The 23,748-nt window shown below is 38.7% G+C and overlaps 1 protein-coding gene across 2 annotated transcripts in view; it reads right to left on the bottom strand.

Annotated features, from left to right (window-relative positions):
* Positions 1-749: 749 nt before the first annotated feature.
* LOC306888509 (uncharacterized protein) overlaps positions 750-23,748 on the bottom strand; it is a 36,731-nt gene continuing 13,732 nt past the window's right edge. Inside the window, exons 2-13 of one of the 2 annotated variants that reach the window (XM_079446859.1) lie at positions 15,506-15,591; positions 15,180-15,295; positions 11,058-11,646; positions 10,707-10,796; positions 9,784-9,854; positions 8,375-8,744; positions 7,216-7,658; positions 6,993-7,130; positions 3,559-3,692; positions 3,308-3,474; positions 2,773-2,966; positions 750-1,836 (exon numbers count right to left, since the gene is read on the bottom strand). In XM_079446859.1, the coding sequence (XP_079302985.1) occupies positions 1,813-1,836; positions 2,773-2,966; positions 3,308-3,474; positions 3,559-3,692; positions 6,993-7,130; positions 7,216-7,658; positions 8,375-8,744; positions 9,784-9,854; positions 10,707-10,796; positions 11,058-11,646; positions 15,180-15,295; positions 15,506-15,542 (2,373 nt within the window). In that variant the 5' untranslated portion in view covers positions 15,543-15,591 and the 3' untranslated portion in view covers positions 750-1,812. The remainder of the gene's footprint in view (positions 1,837-2,772; positions 2,967-3,307; positions 3,475-3,558; positions 3,693-6,992; positions 7,131-7,215; positions 7,659-8,374; positions 8,745-9,783; positions 9,855-10,706; positions 10,797-11,057; positions 11,647-15,179; positions 15,296-15,505; positions 15,592-23,748) is intronic. The other variant, XM_079446860.1, reaches the window with a different exon arrangement.

The raw sequence follows: 23,748 nt of genomic DNA, 5'->3' as shown, positions 1-23,748 counted from the left end.
AAAGACTAAGACTAAAACAAAAATGCCTGCCAAAATTAACACTGATGAAGAGCGTTGATCTATTTGATATAAAATTATTTAAACAATAAAAATGTATACTTTTTACACTTAACAACAGTGTTTTTTTCACAATGCGCTGATATGTGCCTTTGTTATACAATAGGTTACAGATCTTTCAGTGATGTTTACTTATGGCTCTCAGAACACTGTATTCGGGAGAATAAAAGCCCCTCGAGGCTTATGTAATCTAACCACAAGCATAAAGATATTACAAGCAAACAGAAAATGAAAAACTTTGTTGGACGCTCCAGCTCTTGCAGTGTAGCTGGTGGCTTTAATTATGTTGGGCTATGCCCAGAATTATATTTGCATGAGTATATGAAATTCGTTCATTAAAGTAAGCATACATCTTTTGAGTGTGGTGGAATGAAAGAGGCTATCTGATAGTAGGCTGATCAAAAGAATCCTCTGGAACTTAATTAACAAGATTAATTACTAGCTTGTTTGGCCTTAATTAAACTAAAGTAAATATAATAATGCTAGATCATTAATTAAATATGCTTCAAATCATATATCATATTTTCCCCATCTCTATAGAATGTTTAAAACTCATTAATCAAAATACAGAAAACATAATAATGGATTTATACCTGACCAAGGGGGTGAGGAAAATTAAGCTCATATATCATATGCAGTCCTCGCAACTGACGTTTCCACGAATAAATAAAAATACTACTACAGTGACCTCTAGAGGTAAAAATGTATTTATAGTGATATCAAGATTGACTTAGCTTTGCCCTCTGCTGGTGGCTTTGATGCACAAAAATCATTGCTCAAATCAAATAAACACATAATCCTGTGAGCTTTATTAACAGTTATTATGCATGTCCTAACAAACCGCAAATCTACAATGAGTATTTATTTAGTTTCCTTTTGTGCAGAGAGTATTACAGAGAGTAACAATTTGTCATTGTCTTCATAACAGTCACAGTCAGTGGATTCAACAAGGCAAATAAAAGAAACACTCACACACCTCGAAAACAAACTTCCCTCACATCAAAGCAAATATTTCATATACAACCCACATGGAGAGTACATTGTTTCGAGAAGAAAACTTTCGCTCATATTTCATACTACATAAAGATCACTATGAAAATAGACAGGAAAAACTAGTTTAAAAGTTACATAAAGGCTAACGTTTTAGTTTGGAATACTGTAAATTATCCAAAGCTGAGCTAGGACACCAGTTATTCAAATACATTTCTAAGAAAACATTTTTGTATCTATGAAACATTAGTGATTAACAACTGATACACTAACATGAAAAGTATGCATAAACAAAAACAATACTGACAGACTGACGAATTTTCTTCCTGCTCAGTGCTGAAAAAATCAGTCAAGACAAAGAATGACCCTTTCCGAACAAATAAATTACGAGACTATGCATTTATGCATCAAATCCAGTTCAGTTTGTTCATACAATGAAACTGAATCCTCAAATAAAATAGGTAGAATGCTTAGCTTTACAAGCTGTTTTTAATGACAATTTTTCTATTGTCTAAGTCTATGTAAACCTGCATAACCACTATTCCCAGTGAAGCGACTTTGTCATGGTGGTCTATAGAGAAAAGTTGTACAGTGTGCATATTTAAAATCCCATCATAGCTGTTCATTAAACACAAAAAACTCACTAAAGAGAACAAAACCTCACATATTCAAACACACATGTGAAACAAACAGACTTGGCCTGCATGATTCAGATGCATTGATCGCTGTTGTTTTGTATGCTCGTGGATGCGCTCAGCAGAGTGATTAAGGCCGCACTTTTGGAAAAAGCTGCATGAGAGAGAACAAGAAGAATGAGGTTAATTGAAGACCTGCCAAACCTCACTGTCCACTGCATGCTTGTAATAGTATGACTATTAGGACATAAATGACCTTGTATTAACCAAGTAAAAATTAAGGGAACGTATGAAAGACAAAGGATTGTGACACTTCACCAGTCGAACGGCATTTTAAACACTGCAGTGGAAGGCACCAGCACGTTTTGTATTTTAGGTGACAAATCTGCATAGGAAATGTTTTCATGTTAAATTCTCAGTCGACTGGATTCCCAAATAAATGACTCTGTCACCTGCAAAATTTTGCAGAACAACTTTAAGTGTGTATGTACCCCTAGACCAGTGGTTCTCAAACTTTTTTTTTTTTTTTTTTACTTAAAGGCCCCTGATTTTCCAACAAAAATTATACGAAGGCCCTCTATATTGGCTCAAATATTTCTGTTGTAATCATGAAAACAATGCTGGTTTTTAAATCTTTTTACTACAATGATCTGGGAATTATTCAACCACAATTCATTTTGTGATCCAGAAGCTCCAAGACTTTGATTCGGTATTTTCTTTAATTAAAACTTTATAGAAACAACCCATATGTAGGGAAAGAAAAGAAGAAAATAACAGCTTGGGGAAAAAACATATGATTTCAGTCAATCTTGATTTTGTGTGTTTAGAGTTTAAATTAAAAATATCTTAATTTGAATTCAGGAGATGAACGAAGGTCTTATGGGTTTGGAACGACATGAGGGCGAGAAATTAATGACGGAATTTTCATTTTTGGGTGAACTAACCATTTACGTTACAATACATATTTAATTTAATAATTTCTTGTCATCCTATCCCCCCCTTTTGGAAGTTTGCCAAGACACTCTTTTGGAATGTTGACCCCTTGACCTCTAGCTGACCACTATTTTTCTTGTAAATGAGTGCTTCTTACCCCGAAGTAGTTGTTTGGTACGAAGCCCTCCCTGCCACACAGTGAAGCCAACCACCAGTCCACCCCTTCAGGCTTCTGCAGGATGGTCACCATGTCTCCTTCTCTAAAGCTTAGTTCGTCTGAAGCCTGGGCAGGATATCCCCACAGAGCGTACACCACCCCACTGTTCTGTACACCCATCGCTTCCTCCACACCTAAACAAAAACACACGCTTAGTGGTGGCTAAAGGAATTTAAACTACTTCATACAGTACAGCACTGTGCTCAAATTACTCATTGTTTATGAGTTAATAAGGGTGTATCACATGTCATCTCCACCCAATAGTTTATGAATTAGTTGACTTAGTACTGACAGTTGTTTCCAACCCATATGAGACGATGATACTATTAACTCAGGAATGTACAGCTCATTGTGACATGCCAAGTATAACGCTGGGAGTTAACACACATGTAGGTGTTTGCCTGTAAAAACTTGTTGCGCCATGTGGTTTACCGGAGTACACAAGTTTTCATTTTTCTCATGATATCATCCTCACCTCTCAGAAAGCTATCACACTCCTCGAAGCCCGGGGCGTAGGGGTCACACTTCTGCGCTGCTGTGGCCCCATCGCTGTCTGTCACGGCCATCACCGCTGCTCCGTTCCACACCAGAAAGCGACACATTTGCCAGTTATTACAGGATGCAGCACAATGCAAGGGCGTCCTGGCAGTGAGACGAAAGTGAATATGTACTGTACACGTATACATAATACATAAGAATTTAGGCTTGTTAAATAGATCATCTCACCAGCCGTGGCTGTCTGGAGCACTAACGTTAGCCCCTATCTGCACGAGGAACTCCACCACTGAGATGTGTCCACCACAGATGGCATTGTGAAGGGCTGTGATGCCTTCATCGTTAGCCTGGCTTGGGTCACTCACCTATACAGGGACACACAAGTGCAATCTTAAAATGACAAACTGAAGAATTATTTAACATTGTGAAACATTAACAAGTAGGATGCATTTTGCATTTTAACTACGTGAAAGACTTAAAATTTTGAAAATGTCCCTATTTTTTATTTATTTGTATTTTGGTTTTCAATACACATTTTATGTATTTTTTAAGCATTTTATATATGCAATTTTTTTTATTATTATTATTTTCATATTTATTATAATTTAAATTATTTTAGATTTAGATTTTATCTGTGCTTAAGTATTATTATTATTTTATTATCATTATTATTATTATTATAGATTTTTCGTTTCTAGTTAGAAAGGCCTCAGAACATTTTTATAAACATCACAAAATCAGTTTTTGTTCCCATTTTAGTGCACACAAGTAGTCATTTCTAAGTAACCTCAAATTTTTATTTTATTTCATTTTAAAAGAATTTGTAGCTAGCTAATTCACTGCTATTTTTTATTTGTCATTTGTTTAAATCATTTTTAAAAGATTTATTCAAAAGTAAAAGCAAAATACATTAAGACTTGGTCCGTCATAATATTAGATTTTTATTACACAATTATCGTGGTCAAGAGAATTCACAATAACAATATTATTGTGATATCTACATACATTTTTTTTTTTTGGGTGGGGGTGGGGTATTTTTTCTGTTTTTTGACAGATGGCAACCAGCATTATGATGCAAAATTCCTACGCACCATGTTGGAGTGTCAACCAGCTACTGGTGCTTTATTATTTACAGTAGTATTTTATGTGCAATAATATCATAGTATTTCATTTTCACTTTTATATATCTATATATATATATATTTGGGGTTGACATCAAAAGATGAATATGAGATGACAGATTAACATTTCAGCTTTTATTTACAGGTATTTTCATCTGGATCTGATACACAATTTAGAAGATAGCACCTTTTGTTTGAACCCACCCATTTTTCATGTTACCAAAAGTATTGGAACATGTGACTGACAGGTGTGTTTTGTTGCCCTGGTGTGTCCTATTAATTAATTATTCAAACAATAAATAGCACTGAATGTCTTAACTCAGTTCCAGATCCGTGCAGACTGCATTTATAGTTAGTTAGACGTGTAACCAACATGAAAACCAGAGAGGTGTCTATGGGTGAAAAACGAGCAATTGTGAAGCCGAGAGAAGATGAAAAATCAATCAAACCATTGCACAAACACTGGCAATAGCAAGTACAACCATTTGGAATCTCCTGAGGAAGAAAGAAACCACTGGTGTACTAAGTAACACACCTCAAACGGGTAGATCAAGGAAAACATCTGCAGTTGATGACGGAAACATTGTGACAGCTGTAAAGAAAGACCCTAAAAGAACTGTTAGTGACATCAGCAACAACCTCCAGAGGGCAGGAGTGAAGGTATCACAATCTACTGTTCGCAGAAGACTTCATGAACAAAAGTACAGAGGCTACACCAGAAGATGGAAACCGCTAATTAGCAAGAAGAATAGGAGACGAGCCTCAAACATTCTGGGACAAGGTTTTATGGACTGATTTTATGGACCAAAGTGATGGAAAGGCTAAAGTTTGGAGAAAGAAAGGATATGCTCATGATCCCAAACATACAAGCTCATCTGAAACACAGTGTACACAGGTGTACATTATAGTACACATTACACAAGTAATGTAATGGCTTGGGCTTTCATTTCTTCTTCTGGTACAGGCTCATTAATCTTCATTAATGATGTAACACATGATGGCAGCAGCAAAATTAACTCAGAAGTCTACAGAAATATTGTGTCTGATAATTTACAGAAAGATGCTCTAAACTGATTGGGAGATCCTTCATCATGCAGCAAGATAATGACCCAAAACATAGTGCCAAAACAACAAAGGAGTTCATCAGGGGCAAGAAGTGGAAGGTTTTAGACTGGCCAAGTCAATCTCCACACTTAAACCCTGTAGAGTATGCATTTTACCTGCTAAAGAAGAGACTGAAGGGAGTAACCCCCCAAAACTGAAAGAGTCTGTGGTGAAAGCCTGGAAAAGCATCACAAAAGAAGAATGCAAAAGTTCGGTGATGTCAATGGGTCACAGGCTTGATGCAGTTATCGAAAGCAAAGGATTTGCAACTAAATATTAAGTCTTTTTCACTTTAATATGTGTTAATTCTATCTGTTCCAATACTTTTGGTAACATGATAAATGGGTGGGTTCAAACAAAAGGTGCTATCTTCTAAGTTGTGTATCAGATCCAGATGAAAATACCTGTAAATAAAAGCTGAAATGTTAATCTCTCATCTCAAATTCATATTTTGATGTCAAACCCAAATGTTTTCAGTCTACAGCAAAAATAAAGGAATTGGCCTTACTGTTCCAATACTTTTAGAGGGCACTGTATATATATATATATTGTGACGAGTCGGCTGCCTCACCCCTTTCTATCATCACCACCCCGTCCCGTATTCGCCGCCCTTCACCAGGCTCCCGACGGGAGTGGGTGTGTGAGAGAGGAGGGGCGCTGAAACAGCCAGGGCTGGCGGCGTGTGATGAGGCGCACCTGATGTGAATAGAGCCTCATCACCGCCGCCGTTAAATGCCGAGCGCGCCTCTCCTCGGGAGACCGGTCTCTTCCCCCGAGCATGCACGCTGGTGTCCTCGTGGGTCCAGGAAGGGAGCGTTGAGGGATCTCCTGCCGCCGCCAGAGACGCGGGCCGCCGGACCCGCAGTCCAGATGACGCCGCACTCGTGATACGGCCGACGGGCCAGGAGGCCGGGCCGTAGAGTCCCCCAGAAGTGCCGCGGCCAGCTGAGGATGAAGCCGCCGCCCCTCGCGCCCCGGACCAGGAGGGGAGCGCGTGCGGCCACCGGACTCCGCCCCTTCCCTGGACCCTTCCCTTCTGAACACTGCCCTCCTTCACTAGCCCCGCAGCACGACGAGGACACCAGATCCCTGTTTATTTTGGACACTTTTCCCCCTTTGGACACTTTATTTTTAATATTTTGTTTAATAAAAACCTCTCCGAGGCGCCCACTGTGTCTGTCGTTTGCTCCTCCCGCCACAATATATATATATATATATATATATATATATATATATATATATAGTTATCGTCAATAGTGGTATATACTGACACACCCCTACCCTGTGTTTCACTCTATTCAGTTGTGTGGTGTCTGTTTTTTTAGTGGATTATGTTGTGTGCATTTACCTCAGACTGAAAGTAACCCTAGACAGTTCTGATGCAATTTGCCATCACCTCTAAGCTATCATAGTGCAAGGTACCAAAGCAGTGGGACATACCTCCTGCACAGCCCTCTGCACAGTTTCTAACTCTCCTACTAAAGACCCATCCAACAACAGCACCAGTGGGCTCAGGTAAGCCGTACGGCTGGAGGATTTACCGGTTTTGCTGCCCTTCCGTAAGATAGAATGAATACCCTGAAAGAGAAGACAGATTCAAATCAAATATCCTCTTAACGGTCACTGGTCTCTACTGTATCGGTGTAATCTGTCTGCCCCTAACCTTCTGGTCAGAAGACACCTGTATCTCTGTAATTGGTACTGGAACTATAGCTACAGCAGATTTGGAAGTGTCTTCTCCATCTGAAGAGCTGCTACTTTCAGCAGTTGGTTCTCCTTTGGCACGGATCGTCTTCCTGCGAAACAGTTTATTGATCATATGCTTGTAATGTTGGTGCGAAATGATCTGAGGAATTTCGACTGAGCCACGTTTCTTCAGGGCCCTGGGGAACTCGGCCCGGATACGCATTACTTCGTCAGTGTCCAAGTCCGCCTGTGGGGCCACCACGGGCTGCAGACGTGTGGGGCTGAGAGGGCGAGGAAGCATCTCTGTATCCTCCACTTTACCCTCTTCTTCTGCTTTCATGCCTTGGTCAGTCAAGTACACAGGGCCTTCTGTTTTGTCCTGTCTCTCAAGCTCAGCATCAACATCTCCAGGGTAAAGTACTGGTTATAAGAAACAAACAAAAACCATATATTTTTTAATAATTTCGCAAACACATACATATTTTCGCTATACAGTATGAGCCAAGTTCTTTGAAATGTGATCTTTGTATTAATGGTTTTAAAAACAAATGATTAATTTAAAAAGATTATGTTTTGGGGGAGTTGCACAACATTTTGAAACTAAACTTGGACATAAAATGTAACAATTAAATTATCTGATATTTTAATAGACTTACTGACCTTGACACAGTCATGAGGGTCTGCAGGGATCCACTATGATATAATTTCCTGATTTATTTTTATATTTCTATGCATGTTGGTTGAACCACATGATTGTGATTTGGCAGACAGTTCAAATATGAATAAATATACAACACTAAATACATATTAAATATTTATTTAATGAATTTTGAATGTTAATAAACAGAAATAATAATACAAGACTACATGATGTTTAATTTAAATAATTAATTTGAAGATTCCTTTAATGAGTTTTTAAATTGATTTTACTGTGTCCCCTCAGAAAATTGAAATTAATTTTATTTAAAAAAATAAAAGCACTCATGACATGTTGTTTCAAGTCACTGTACATATGAACTGCATTTGTTAATGTATTTTTGAATACATTAACAGATGCAGACAAAAAAATGTGTGCCAAGTCAGTGACTCGTATACGAGTGTCTGTCGGCCCACTCATGGCTTCTGAGTGAAGGTACCTTCTCTATAGTAGGGAGGTTGTCTTTGAGGTTGCTGAGGTTGAGGTGTCTGATTTAGAGGTGTCTGAAACTCTCGGAGCCGGGAAAGAGGCTGGTGAAAGATCTTTTGCTTGTGCTCTCCCATTGGCCCAGGGGCATTTCTGCTGACACCCTTGGCATAGTCGGGGTGTTGGAGACTAAAGATGACAGAAAGTGGGATCGACTTCTCCTTTTGGACTCCAGACCTTGCAGGTGGACTGGACATATGGGTAATGATTTGTTGAGGGATGTAAGGTGAGCTGGTGCTTGAGGCGTGTTCAGGGGGCACTGAGATACGAATGTTCCTCGGGAGCGAGCTGTGAGATGATGGGAGCGAACAGGACACAGTATGCTGATGAAAGAGACAGAGAAAGAAGCTATGAGAATTAGAGAACGACACATATTTTGTCTGATATTTTTTTTAAGTGATAACTTAAAGCTGATTTGTGACCCTGGACCACAAAACCAGTCCTAAGTCATAAGGGTCAATTTTGTGAAGATTTATACATCATCTGAAAGCTGACTAAATAAGCGTTTCACTGATGTATGGCTTGTTAGCATAGGACAATATTTGACTGAGATCTAACTCAAAATCTGAGAACACGATATTTACTTAATATACTAATGATTTTTGGCATAAAAGAAAAATGGATAATTTTGACCAAAACAATGTATTGTTGGCTATTGCTACAAAATACCCCAGCAACTTAGGGCTGGTTTTGTGGTCCAGGGTCACATTTCTGCCACAGAATAAAAAATAATTTTCGTAATTACGATCTGCAATTCTGACTTTTTTCCCCTCAAAATTCAAAATTTATATCTTGTGATTTTGACTCAAACTTCTGACATTTCTTTCTCAATTTTGAAGTTGCTCACACTTCTGCTATTTTTTTTTCCACAAAATTGCAAGGAAAAAATTACATTTTGAGTTATAAACTCAGAATTGTGAGATCATAATCACCTTTTTTATATTTGTATTCCATTCCAGCTTTAACAGGAGAGTGCAAGATAGTAAGTAACAGGCTTGTAAGAAAATGTGACAGCAGCTGTTGCCTGTTTCATATGGGAATAGTCTACACTTGTTTCTATGTTTCTTAAAACATAATTATATACAAACATGAGGTTTTTTTTCCTATTGGTTCAACCAGTCAGAGTGGTTAACAAGCTGGCAACAAACCACTGTAAAGGAACTAAGAAGAAAAATGTAAAAGTAAATGAAAAGACAGGTGAGAGAGAAAAAATAAAAATAAAATGTCAACATATTTGTTCTTAATCACCTTTGGCTCAGATCCCGAGTTGATTTGTTCAGTTAATTCAACAATGACATAGTGCCCTGAGCAAATGCACATACACCTACAAACATGTTCACACACAAGACAAAGTCTGCATACCTTCTTAGCGGCAGGAGGTGCGTCCTGGTTTGATTCTCTCCAGTTGCTGTTTGGTCTGATCAATTCATTCTCTACAACAAAAATAGGAAATCATGTGATTAAGAAATAATTCACATTGAGAGAATGACTAGACTACAGATGCTGGTTTGTGCTTACAGTCAATCCTCTATTGCATGATGTTACCTTGTGGTAACAGACACATTGTCTTCACATTGCAAGCACATGGTGATACATGATTCATAATGATGTATGGTTAAAATGGTTAATAATGGAGATTTGAATACTATCTTGGATTTTTTTTTTTTATAATTATAAAAGAAATTATAAAATAATAAAAGTTTAAAGATTGTGTAGAGCACTCTAGAGAAAAATAAATCATGTTTGTTAACTTTTAGTATATTAATTATAATATTGTAAACTTTTAGAGCACTGAAGTCATATGAATTATGTGTATATTATGAAGGCTTTAATTAGTTTGCTACAAAGAAGCAATGCTAAGTGACGGAGGCATAGACTGTAGAGAATTGATCATGTTTTATGTTTATTTAGATTTGTTTTGCACTAACTATTTCAAATATTTTCAATAGTTTTTTAACCTTTTACTTTTTTAGTATATACACTTAGCATTTTTGTAAAATTAAGCAAGTTAAGAATTCTGTCATGTAGCAGAAAAGTAAAGTCTGTTACACTGAAGTTTCGTTTAATAAATGTTTTTCTTTATCATTTTTTATTCTGATATCGATATAAAATAAAAAGGCACTCAATTTCAATGAAAATATTTGAATGAACAGAAACTGCCTCGTTTAATTGTTGCCTCCAGCTTTAGTAATGAGTAATGCAAATTCATGCAATCCAACGTGAGTTTAAAATGCTTTGGTCTTTTAATGTTGCTATCAAATAAACATGAAAAGTGTGCAACTTACTGTCATAGGTGTGGCGAGGCTTTCTTTCATATGATGCATTCAAGCTCTCATTCCACTTACGGGAGTTATTCTGCCACTGCATTCCTTCCTCTGAAAGAAGATAGAAGCAGCAATGAAGAAACAAATGATTAACAAATCTGAGAGGCTCTACATTGTTTAATAAAGAAACAAACTGAATTTCATTATAGCAAACACACAACTTCAACTTTTTCAAATGTGAGGGAAATTTAAAGTACAATGTGCAATAGAAACGTTTTATGGATGGAAAAGGTTCTTCATGGAACCATAGATAACTTTTATTTTTAAGAGTGTATATTTTTATGCATTTGAATACACTTAAATCCCAATTACCGAAGTTTTTGAATAGATGGAAGTTGCGTGGTAGCGTACTGGCTGCTGGTTGACTAAAAGGCCGAGTAGAAGGTGCTCGATCCAACCTTGGAGATCTAGGAATCGAAGAGAAAAGGCTCGCTGAGGGGTGCAGCGAGCTGCGAGGACTTTTGTTTTCATAGGTAGAGTTGGATAGCTCCCCATAGCTCAACGATCCTCTTGTGCTTCGATCTTGAGGCCTCAGCGGCATCTCTGGCATTCGTCTTATTGCATTTGGAGACATATTAGAGGGAGTCATGTGGTCAAAGGAATATCGTGAATCCGAGCTGTCTTTACGGTTTGAGGAATGCTGCTGGGTTAAAGGACTAGGAGATGAAGGCTTGAATTTCATACTGTCTAGGTGAGGTGCAGGAGATGAAGATCGATTTGTGACTGCAGGAGGAAGGTCCAGGTTGGATTCCTTCCTGCTGATGCCGGAGTCTGAGCTCAGGCTGCTCATGGAGCTCTGGGAAAACGAGAAGTTTGTACCGATGCTCTCATTTCTATTCTTGTTTGCGCTGTACAAACTGCTGTTGTCATTGCTGCTGCTCTGGGGTTTGGGGCCAGAACTCTACAACAAAAATACCCAGGGAAACATTCATACATGATTTCAGTGTGCAGATACACTAAAACAATATAGCCACATCTGCACCATCTAAAACTGCAATGTAGATGGAAACTCTGCAGGATTGTTTGACATTATTTAAAGGTGACATATCATGAAAATCTTGTGCTATAATCAGGTCCCCGGTGCATCTACCAACCCAGAAAACATGGGCTGGTAGATGCTACGCTAATATATTACTTCACAGGCATTACTGGCTTCTACCTTTACATCCATAATATTATAAATGTACAGTTTATTGCTGGTCTGTGTTTTTACACTGCTGTTGTTTTTTAAAGATTTCATATTATTTTAAGGTGAGCTTAAAGGGTGCACTACTATGAAAATGAGATCAATAAAAAAAAAGTATAATTTCATAGATATTGATAATAATACTTGTTCATTATCAAATATGTATTAACTTAATACATGACCTAGATTATCTTGTCATTTTAATAAATATTGCATGAAATGTATTGAAAATTGTTGCTGCTCCCATTAAGCTCAGTGTGCTCTCTTTAAGCTCTTCCACATTGAACGTCTATCGAAATACTTCATAAACAGACTTTAAATATTAACTGATGGTTGTCACTATAAGTTAATCTTTATAAAATTATTTTATTTTAATTATAATATTTTCACAGCTTTAAAATGACAAAATCTAGACATAACTACAGTTTATGCCAAAAGATGAAAGAGGCATGTAGTCCATTCAAAGAAGGAGCCATCTGTCCAGGAAAAAAGCAACTAAAGGCTGGAATACACAACATGACTTTTCAAATTTAAACCGATTTTTAAAACACTAGATTTCATAAACTTACTGACTTTGTAAATAGTTTGTTTGATTTTTGAATATGTGTTACTTAGCTGAACGTGAACTAGTCTAGATGTTGCAATGTGCTTAAATGACACTTCACTGTGAATATATAACTTTTAATGCCTTTTTGCATGATTTTAGTGTTCTGTTTTTTTGTGATTGATTTTGTACCTTCAAATAAAACATTCTTTCAATTCTTTAAAAAGGTTGTTTAAAATAAACAAGAATTTTTAATAAAACATGATGTGAGCTTAATAGGATCAGGGGTGTGCTTAAAGGGTACAACAATGTACCCATTACAGTTTTTCTCGATTGCTTAAACACATTTCTTGAAACTATGTCTCGTATTCTCAAAACAGTAAACACGAATCCATAACTTCTAACTCAATTCCCCAAACTTCCTATATTCAGGACAAAATGAAGCTCTCCAATCAAAACAACTCAATCTTGCTGAAAAACCAAACTTTGCTCTCAGACACGACACACAAACAGTCAAAAACACACACACTACAGAACAGTTTCACACACTGATGAGATCAATTCAAAACAATACTACAAAAATTAGTTATAAGTGTGGTACTTCCCAAATGTTTTATTTCTCAATTTACAGTTTTTCTCAATTGCTTTGGCACATTTTCCGAAACGGTCTTAACATTCTCTAAACTGTGAGCGCAAATGTCACAACTGTTTGTTGGAACTTCAGAACTTTATTGCATGTCTGCATAATGTAGTTACTCACCCAAAACATTTCATTCATGCTTCAAAACCTAGTTGTCGTGTCAGTAATTTGCCCAAGGCCACCAAAATATAAAGTATTTTTGTCATCGTGTGAGCCACATTGGTCAAAATGTTTAGTTGTTTTTTCACCATGACTGTAGAAAACTGTGTGTAGTATTACCTGAGGCACACTATGACAATAGTTTAATGACAGTTACTGTAGGCCTACTGAAACGCAGAAGGCTGCACATATATGTGGTGATGGCGCAGTGGATAAGACACATGCCTTTGGTGTGAGAGACCCGGGTTCGAATCCACTGTGAGATACCAATGTGTCCCTGAGCAAGACACTTAACCCCTAGTTGCTCCAGAGGCGTGCGACCTCTGACATATATAGCAATTGTAAGTCGCTTTGGATAAAAGCGTCAGCTAAATGAATAAATGTAAATGTAAATGTATATCCGTTTCAAAAGTACAAATTTACACATTACTGTATGTGGGATATTGATTGAAAGAGACTGTTTCGAAATGTTTGAATTATTGAGGATATGGTTGATCTCCCAATATTTAGCTGCACACTTCAGCCATTGTAAGGCCATGATTGACAACATGGTCCACAATAGTGGCCCTAATTTCATCTGATATGCACCTTTGTCCTTGGCCTCTTCTGCCTCTTCCTCTGTTTTACCTGTGTACCCTTTCACCATGCATTCCTCTCGGCTGTTGACCCTGATCATTCACTCACATTCACTCCCCCCACCTACAATCCCTGCCGGCCCGAGACTCGAACCCGCTACCTTTGGATTACGAGTCCGACTCTCTAACCATTAGGCCACGACTTCCCCTGACTTTCCCACGACTTCACGACTTCCCAAACATGCACCTTTGACCTATTTCAGAGAACTGGTTCTTCATTGGTTGATTTATATTCTCTTCATTAGTGAAAGTCAAGATTCACTTGAATTCATGCCAAATTTATTACAGTAAAAGTCTAATAGAGATGTGTAGAAAATATGCTTGACAGTTTATGACAACTAGATCAACCATTTTGCATTTACCGTAATGACTTATACGATGAACTAATGACTTTTGAGGTTTTGAGGGGTAAGACAATAGCACAGAGAACTATATAATACATCTTGAGCAACATGACAATAGCAGCTGATAATGTAGGAAACAGCAGTCAAATGTACATAATCAATTGCATGAATGTACCAAAGCAATCGCAACTTGTTCAAAAGAATGAGAGACTTTTGATGATGTGCACAAGTGACTAGATGATGTGGAGGTTGAACAAGTAGTTTTGAGAATTTCATTTCTGATCTGAGACATGCACCAAAGCCACTGAGAAAATCTGTAAGCTGACTTTAGCCCTTTATCCATCGAAGGTTCTGATTGGTGTGTGATACATTTTGACTCCTAGTGTTTCCACTTGGGTAATTGTGTGCTAATTGAGCTCAAACTGTGCAGACTTGAGTAAACAATATTGAATGCTAGTGCTTTCTAAATGGCCACATGGTGTAAGCACTGAGAAATGTAGGGATTTGTGTGTAGAATTTTGCAGTAACAGTTCACCAAATCTGACTCGTGTTAAAGCAGGGGAATAGTGTTTATAGTTCAGCAAAATGTGTGTGCTTTTTGAAAAATGGCGTTATGGTTTTGAAGTTTTAGTTCAAAAGCCTGGTTATAGTGTTTTAGCAATCAAGAAAAACTGTAAGCACAGCCAGACTTTTTGCATTTAATGATGTACATCTTAATTGAAATGCTTTTGTCATTTAAAATAAAATTAAATATTTTTGTGTCAGAGATTAATATTTTATTTTAACATAACTCCTTGTTCTGAAACCAATATCTTGTAAACTAAAAATGACTCAATGTAGATTTTGGTGAGCTTAATGGGTACGTTTACCCTATATTATATAATAGCATAATAGGTATAATTTAAATGATATAATTAATTCTGTACCTCTGAAGTAGTGGTCTGCACAACAGGAGTGGCTTCTGACAGGAGAGAGCTGAATTCCCGTGAAAGCTCATCTGCTGTGGCAAAAGATGCGCTCAGTTCATCGCTGATGGACTGAACTACAACAAACACACAAACATGGTGTAAACACCCAACAGGATGCAACAGGCCACTCCAGACCTATGTAGAACCATATATACCATTTTGAAGACACCCAAAAATATTAGCATGCTTAGACATGTAACCACTATTGTTACTGTTGCATTATGTCCAACCAAACATCGCCTACACATTGGAATGAAACATTGCTGGTGTAATAAAATACTCACACATCTGCCTGCTGCCAAAGCTGCCCTGGAAGTTCATGGTGTTTGCGTTTATGTTTGTGTGACCTCCAATTCATTCAACAAACAGCCTGAGTGAAAAGAAGAAAATCAGATCAATCTGGCATTCTCCATTACAACCTCTAACAGCATACCTGATATAAATGAATTGTATCATTGTTTGGAAGTTAATGGTTTCTGACTCAATGCAGAAATATTAAAATCTATAATATATAAATACATTTTTGTTGTTTACCAAGACAGATAGATAGCAGTGGGGATTTATTTAAGACGGCAAGGGAAGCTCGGCTTCCCCTATAATATCAAAACATTCATGGTCAAACACTATTGTGTTAACATTTTATTGATTAAAAATGCATTAGAACACGTTAATCTCGAAGACGTGAAATTCGTTCAGAATCAGCTACATATAGCAGGTGACTCGATTTCCTTCTCATATATTCCCGTAGCATCAGTGTATTTGCCTGTTGAAGCCCAGCGTCCATTGACTTCAATGGGGCTGCTTTGAACAGTTTTTTTCAGTGCTTCGAAACTAGACGCTCATTGGATAAATGCTGCGATTATGTCCCGCCCCCGGACGCTCAGCGTCTCTGGGGGTGAATGGAGGAGTGGGCGGGGCTGGACGCCGGGCTTCTGCGTGATGATTGGAGGGTCTGTCGAAAGACTGCATCTCCTTTTGATTGACAACGATTTTGTTCTATAAGAAGTCATTGAAGCTATTCGAGCTCAGTCCCATAGCGGATTTTTGCAAGAGTAGTCGAAAGAAACTGCTGCAACCTATTTCTTGGTATTTGATTGGCGAAATTGCCAGTTTTCATCATAACAGGAGAAAGCTGTGTGATTACTTGGTGTTCCTTAACCTCGCCTCACAGACATGACAAATACATGTATAGAAAGCTTGAAATATCTACTTTTAAATGAAATCACGTCCAAAACAAATATTCTATGTTAAAGTAATCCGTATGAAACCAACACAATGTCCAGTTTTCTCATCTCAACTCATTATATCTAGTGCTGTCAGCGGAAAACAAACAAGATACTTTCTGTTTCTGGAAGAAGATCTGCTGAGAGAAATAACCCAGAATTTCAAAATGTGTTGTTGTTTTTTCCCCTTCAGAGCACATAAACAATATACACTATGAAAATGCCAGGTTCAAAAGCTTGGAGACAGTATATATAGAAATGAAAACTTTTATTTAGCACACAAGTGATGATAAAGACATGTATCATGTTACAAACGACAACAATAATAATAATAATAAGAATAGTTTTTTTAGCAGCAAATCAGAACAGAATGATTCCTGAAGCATCATGTGACTGGAGTAATGATGCTAAAAAGTCAGCTTTGAAAGACAGTTTTGATTGTTCCTAATAAAATGTTTAACTGCACTCACAAGTGAATCTCAAGTTATTTTGTGTGATAGCTAAATATATACTTAATAAACTACAAAAAAAAAAAAATATTTTGTCCTCATATTCCTTCTTGTAACTCTTCCTCTCAGTCACATACTTGACTAAATGGCTCATTATGAAGCTCGTCATGCGGGCCTTTGTCTTCTCAGGTGTGAATGTGAAGGTTGACGCCTTCTCGCATAGACCCTTTTTACTCAAAAAGTGTCTTAGGAAATTTAAATCAATATATTGTTTTCTGGGAGCAAATAAACAAGATGATTTTAACGTTATTTTGAAGCAAAAATTCTAGGCTACAAGATTCAGTTCTCAGAAGTCTTGTGAACAAATGTTCTGTATGTTTTTATGGCTTTATTTCAGTGACTTCAAAATTTTAGTTTTTCACTAACCACACATAAACGTTGCTTTCTCAAAAACAAAATCAAGTACATAAATGCTGCTAACATATTATTATAGCCCAGTTTGTGCTGTTTACAGTGTTATTAGACTTTTATTTATATATTTATAAGCTACTGAAAAAAGCACAAATGTCAGGGCATGTCAAAAAATCTCCAGGCCCCCAAAACACCCTCAGACCCCAGAGGGTTAAAGACATGGAGCTGGACAGTGTTCTTTACAAACTGTTGTCATTAGTGGCAACAATTGGAGCTACATCTGCAGGTGTAGAAAGGAGCTTCTCCTGTTTAAAGCGGTTCAAGTCCTACACCCGTAACACAATGGGCCAAGACCGTTTAAGCAGCCTAGCTCTGCTGGCCATTGAGAGGACACTGGTCAAGTCACTGGAAAAGACGCCTAGTTGGTACGACAGCGTCACAGAGCATTTTCATGAAAAGGAATGTAGGGCAGAATTTACGTATAAATAAATGGACAATTTTTATGATGTAGGCCGAAAATGAGCTGCCCCTCTTTGAAAGACCAGCAGCTGCCACTGACAGACAGACAGACAGACAGACAGACAGACACACAGACACACAGACACACAGACAGACAGACAGACACACAGACAGACAGACACACAGACAGACAGACAGACGTTTTCTTGTAAATTTAGTAGTAATGCATCTCTATCTATCTATCTAGTTACTTTGAGTTACCAAGTAATGCAAGCCACATTGTTTTCCCATTTATTCACTGACACCTCTCCTTTCCTATGTTGGGAGCGAGATGCAGGTGCAGAGGCACTTAAAGGGTCTTTACTGTTGCCAAAAATATAACTTTTTAGTTTTTTGGTTATTAAAAATAAATAAACAAGCCCAGCTCAGGTGACGAAAGTAACACAAAAGTAATGCATTACTTTTAAAAGTAACTTTCCCAACACTGAAGGCAGATGTAACAGATTCCTGCGTCGTCATGATGTTATTCTGCAACTGTGAAAAGAAAACATAGCCACTCCTCGATCGACTCAAGATGGCGGCGCGATCAGACGCAGCGGCTGCTCCGAGTCCCAAAGACGGTGCTTTTATGTCTTTTAATAGTGTATGTATTTAATAGTTTATGTCTCCAAATAGTGTAAAATTACCGCTAACGCGCAAGGAAATCAATCCGAAACACATCTATGATCGCCAAAGCCTTTTGGATATCGGCAACGCGCACAAACAACAACTCTCGCCGGCGGCTACTGAGAAGCTACGAGGCCTTTGTTTACTGCTGGAGCCAGACCTCGAGACCGCGGCCTCGCCTACTGACGCTACCCGCACAAGGCAGCGTCACAAGCGGTGTGAGAGAAGACGGAAGCACGGTAAGCGCGGAGGTATACGAGCTAGGCTAAGAGCTAACCCCACAAGACCGGCTCTTCCAACACTAATGCTCTCAAACGTTCGCTCTCTGGAAAACAAACTGGACTTAATTCAACTCAGTCGATCTACACATGAGGCAAGGGCTTGTTGTGTGTTTGTTTTCACCAAAACATGGCTAAACGACAACATCCCGGACTCTGCCATTCAGCAGCACGGGCTAACCAGCTTCCGAGCGGATAGAGATTCATCTGGTAAGACCCGCAGAGGTGGCTTGTGTGTGTATATCAACAAAGACTGGTGTAACAATGCTGCGGTATTATCAAAACACTGTTTATCGCTGGTGGAGTTTATGTTTGTGAAGTGTCGACCGTTCTATCTGCCGCGGGAGTTCAAGGCCATTGTTATCGTCACGGTTTACATCCCCCCGTGTGCAAATACTAAAGACGCGCTTTGTGAACTGTACAGCGCCATCAGTGAACAACAAACAAATAACCTTGACGGCTTTTTCATCATAGCCGGTGACTTCAACCATGCAAACTTAAAGACAGTTTTGCCAAAGTTCTACCAACATGTGAACTTTGCAACAAGGGGAAACAACACACTGGACTTTGTTTACACAACAGTAAAGAACGTTTACAAGGCTGTACCCCGCCCCCACCTCGGGTACTCGGACCACATCACTGTTATGCTAATCCCAGCATATAGACCACTTCTCAAACTCGCCGAACCGGTTCAAAAGCAGACACAGTATGGCCAGACAATGCCACCTCAGCACTACAGGACTGCTTTCAGTGCACAGACTGGAACATGTTTAAAGAGGCAGCCACCTACAACAACCACACAGACCTGCATGAGTACACTGAAACTGTGACTGCTTACAGTTTGTGTTATTAGAGAATGCTTTCAGAATGTCCAGTTCTGCTTACAGAATGTCCAGCGCTCTCTCCACCCTCAATACCACGACTGAGGTGACCTTGAGCAAGACACCGAACCCCCAACTGCTCCCTGGGCGCTGCAGCATAAATGGCTGCCCACTGCTCCGGGTGTGTGTTCACGGTGTGTGTGTGTGTTCACTGCTGTGTGTGTGCACGTTGGATGGGTTAAATGCAGAGCACGAATTCTGAGTATGGGTCACCATACTTGGCAGTATGTCACTTCACTTCACTTACATCAAAAAGTGCACTGATGATGTGACAGTCACCAAGACCATCACCACGCATGCAAACCAGAAGCCATGGATGACAGCAGAGGTTCGTGGGCTGCTAAAGACCAGAGATGAAGCATTCAGATCAGGATATAAAGCAGCCCTCAAAACAGCAAGAGCCAATCTGTCCTGTGGCATCAAAAAATCAAAACGGTCATAAAAACGACCGGGTGCTCTGTCTATCTCCAGCCGATGTAAGCAATACCCTATCTAGGATTAACCCACGCAAGGCTGCGGGTCCTGACAACATACCTGGCCATATTCTGAGAGACTGTGCTGCACAGCTGACAGATGTCCTAACAGATATCTTCAACACCTCGCTGAGCCAGGCAGTCGTCCCCACATGTCTCAAATCCACAACAATCATACCGGTACCAAAAAAAAATCACCTGTGTCCTGTCTAAATGACTACAGTCCCTTTGTAATTGGATCCTGGACTTTCTAACCGGAAGACCTCAGTCAGTCCGTGTCGGCCACAACACCTCGAGCTCTACCAAGGCAAGGCAAGGCAAGGCAAGGCAAGTTTATTTATATAGCACATTTCATACACAGTGGTAATTCAAAGTGCTTTTACATAAAAGAAAGTGAAATAGACATTAAAATCAATAAAAACATGGAAATAAAAATAATAAAAACAAGGAATTTTAAAATGATATAGAAAATGATTTAAAATAAATTTAAAGAAAATGATTAAACCTCAAATTTATTGCAGTCAGTTCGGACATATAGCACAGTGCTCATTCAACAAATGCACAGTTAAACAGATGAGTTTTGAGTCTTGATTTAAATGTGGCTAATGTTTTAGCACATCTGATCTCTTCTGGAAGCTGGTTCCAACTGTGGGCGGCATAATAGCTAAAAGCAGACTCCCCTTGTTTTGTGTGAACCCTTGGTATTTCTAACTGACTCGATCCTAATGATCTGAGTGGTCTGTTCGGTTTATATTCAGTGAGCATATCAGCAATATATTTAGGTCCTAGGCCATTGAGTGACTTATAAACGAGTAAAAGTACTTTAAAATCAATCCTAAATGTAACTGGAAGCCAGTGTAAGGACCTGAGGACTGGTGTGATATGCTCAGATTTTCTGGTTCTAGTCAGAATCCTGGCAGCAGCGTTCTGGATGAGCTGCAGTTGTCTAATGGTCTTCTTGGGAAGGCCGGTGAGGAGACCATTACAGTAATCCACCCTGCTGGTGATAAAGGCATGAACAAGTTTCTCCAAGTCTTGATTGGAAACAAAACATCTAATTCTTGCAATATTTTTGAGATGATAGTATGCTGATTTAGTTACTGCTTTGACATAACTACTGAAACTAAGGTCTGTCTCTAGAATCACTCCAAGATTTCTGACTTGATTTTTAGTTGTTTGATCCCTAGAGTCAAGGTGTGCATTCACCTTGAGAACTTCATCTTTCTTTCCAAATGCAATGATTTCAGTTTTCTCCTTGTTTAACTGAAGAAAGTTCTGGCACATCCAACTGTTAATTTCATCAATGCATTGGCAGAGGGAGTCAATGGTGCTGTAGTCATTTGGAGATAAGGCTAGGTAAATCTGGGTATCATCAGCATAGCTGTGATAGGCAATTTGGTTCTTCCTCATTATCTGACTTAGTGGGAGCATATACAGGTTAAACAAGAGCGGTGCAAGAATTGAGCCTTGTGGGACTCCACATGTCATGGCCTTCCACTTAGACTTATGCTCTCCTATACTCACATAATAACCTCTCCCTTCTAAGTATGACCTGAACCATTTGAGTGCCATCCCAGAAAGCCCGACCCAGTTTTCCAGTCTCTCTAGAAGTATGTTATGATCGACAGTGTCAAACGCAGCACTAAGATCTAGTAGTACCAGCACTGATATTTTGCCAGAATCAGAATTGACGCGAATATCATTTATTATCTTAATGAGTGCTGTCTCTGTGCTGTGATGTGCTCGGAAACCAGATTGAAAATTGTCCAGGTATCCATTTGAGTTTAAGTAGTTGTTCAGCTGATTAAAAACTACCTTTTCAATAATCTTACCTATGAAAGGAAGATTTGATATGGGTCTATAGTTGCTCAACAAGGTGTTATCAAGATTGCGCTTTTTCAGAAGGGGCTTAATAACTGCAGTTTTAAGGGAGTTTGGAAAAGTCCCAGAAAGAAGTGAGGCGTTCACCACTTCTAAGAGATCAGCTTCTAAACAGTTAAGCACATTTTTGAAAAAGGATGTGGGAAGTGTGTCAAGATAGCAGGTTGAAGATTTAAGGTGCTGTACTATTTCTTCCAAAATTTTGTTGTCAATTTCTTTAAAAACACACATAGTCACTTCTTTTATAAATTTCGGTCGAATCTGTGTGACCTCTGCATAACTTGAGGATGTGCCAATCTCCTTTCTGATATTATTGATCTTCTCAGAAAAGAAGGAAGCAAACTCATTGCATTTGCTGTCGGAGAGCATTTCACTGGGAATCTGACTTGGGGGGTTTGTCAGTCTCTCAACAGTCGCAAAAAGAGTGCGAGTGTTGTTTAAGTTACTGTTTATAAGGTTTGAAAAGAAAGTCTGTCTAGCTGTGGCTAGTTCCACATTGAAAGCATGAAGGCTGTCTTTATAGATGCTATAGTGGATTTCGAGTTTCGTCTTCCGCCACATCCGCTCAGCTTTTCTGCATTGTCTTTTCATGCTCTGAACTGCTGTTGATTTTCTCCAAATTGATTTCTGTTTCCCCGTCTTCTTGCTGACCTTTATCGGGGCAATATCATCAATAACATTCTTAACTTTTGAGTTAAATGACTCAAGGAGAAGATCAACAGAGTCTGCAGAAATGCTTGGTGTTAATGATATTGCCTCCATAAATAGCGCACCAGTGTTCTCGGTAATGCATCTCTTTCTGATAGAGACAGATCTAGATTCAGTGGTGACTGAGATCAATATATCAAAGAAAATACAGAAGTGATCAGATAGTGCTACATCCTTGATTACAATGGATGAGATGTTTAGACCTCTACTGATGAGTAAATCTAAGGTGTGTCCACGATTGTGTGTGGGTCCGTGCACATGCTGACTCAGGTCAAAAGTGTTTAAAACAGTTATAATTTCTTTTGTAGTTTTGATTTCTGCATTATCTATGTGAATATTAAAATCCCCTGCAATAGCAAAACAGTCAAACTCTGAGGAAATCATTGATAACAGTTCAGTGAAATCATCAACAAAGGCTGGAGAATATTTTGGAGGCCTGTAAATAATGATAAACAGGGTGCGTGGAGCACCTTTCAGCACAATACCTAGGTATTCAAAAGATGAATACTGACCAAATGACATTTGCTTGCACTGATAAACATCTTTAAACAGAGCAGCTACACCTCCACCTCTCCTAACAGTCCTGCAGACACTTATAAAATTTAAGTTAGGAGGGGCTGTTTCAGTGAGGACTGTTGAACTGCAGCTGTCTTCTAACCATGTTTCATTTAGAAACATAAAATCAAGGTTGTTTGTGGTTATTAAATCGTTGATCAGAAATGATTTATTTTTAAGTGAGCGAATGTTTAAAAATGCTAACTTGATGGATTTACATTTTGTCTCTACAGCAATCTTAGATTGATGCATTATAGGCCGCAGGTTAGATGGGTCAGCCGTACGGCTTGAGAAGGCCTTAGACTTTCTATCGCGTGATAAAACAGAAATAGAGGAGGCTACAGGCACACTGGGTTCCCGCTTGTTCTGTAAACATTTGTGAATGTTGTGGCTAATATAGCGGGGACCCGACACATATCACTGAGAGCTGTTATCAGTTGTTTTTGGTTCACCTACACCAGATGGAGAGGGGTTTGGGCCCTGGCGGTTTGGCAGCGGCCGGAGAGCTCTCGCAGGAGGAGGAGGGTGAACTGGGCCTGCAGT

This window comes from Barbus barbus (genome assembly GCF_936440315.1).
Source record: "Barbus barbus genome assembly, chromosome: 22".
Lineage (NCBI taxonomy): Eukaryota > Metazoa > Chordata > Actinopteri > Cypriniformes > Cyprinidae > Barbus > Barbus barbus.
The sequence above is the reverse complement of the archived record's forward strand: the minus strand, read 5'-3'. Positions and strand labels throughout refer to the sequence as shown.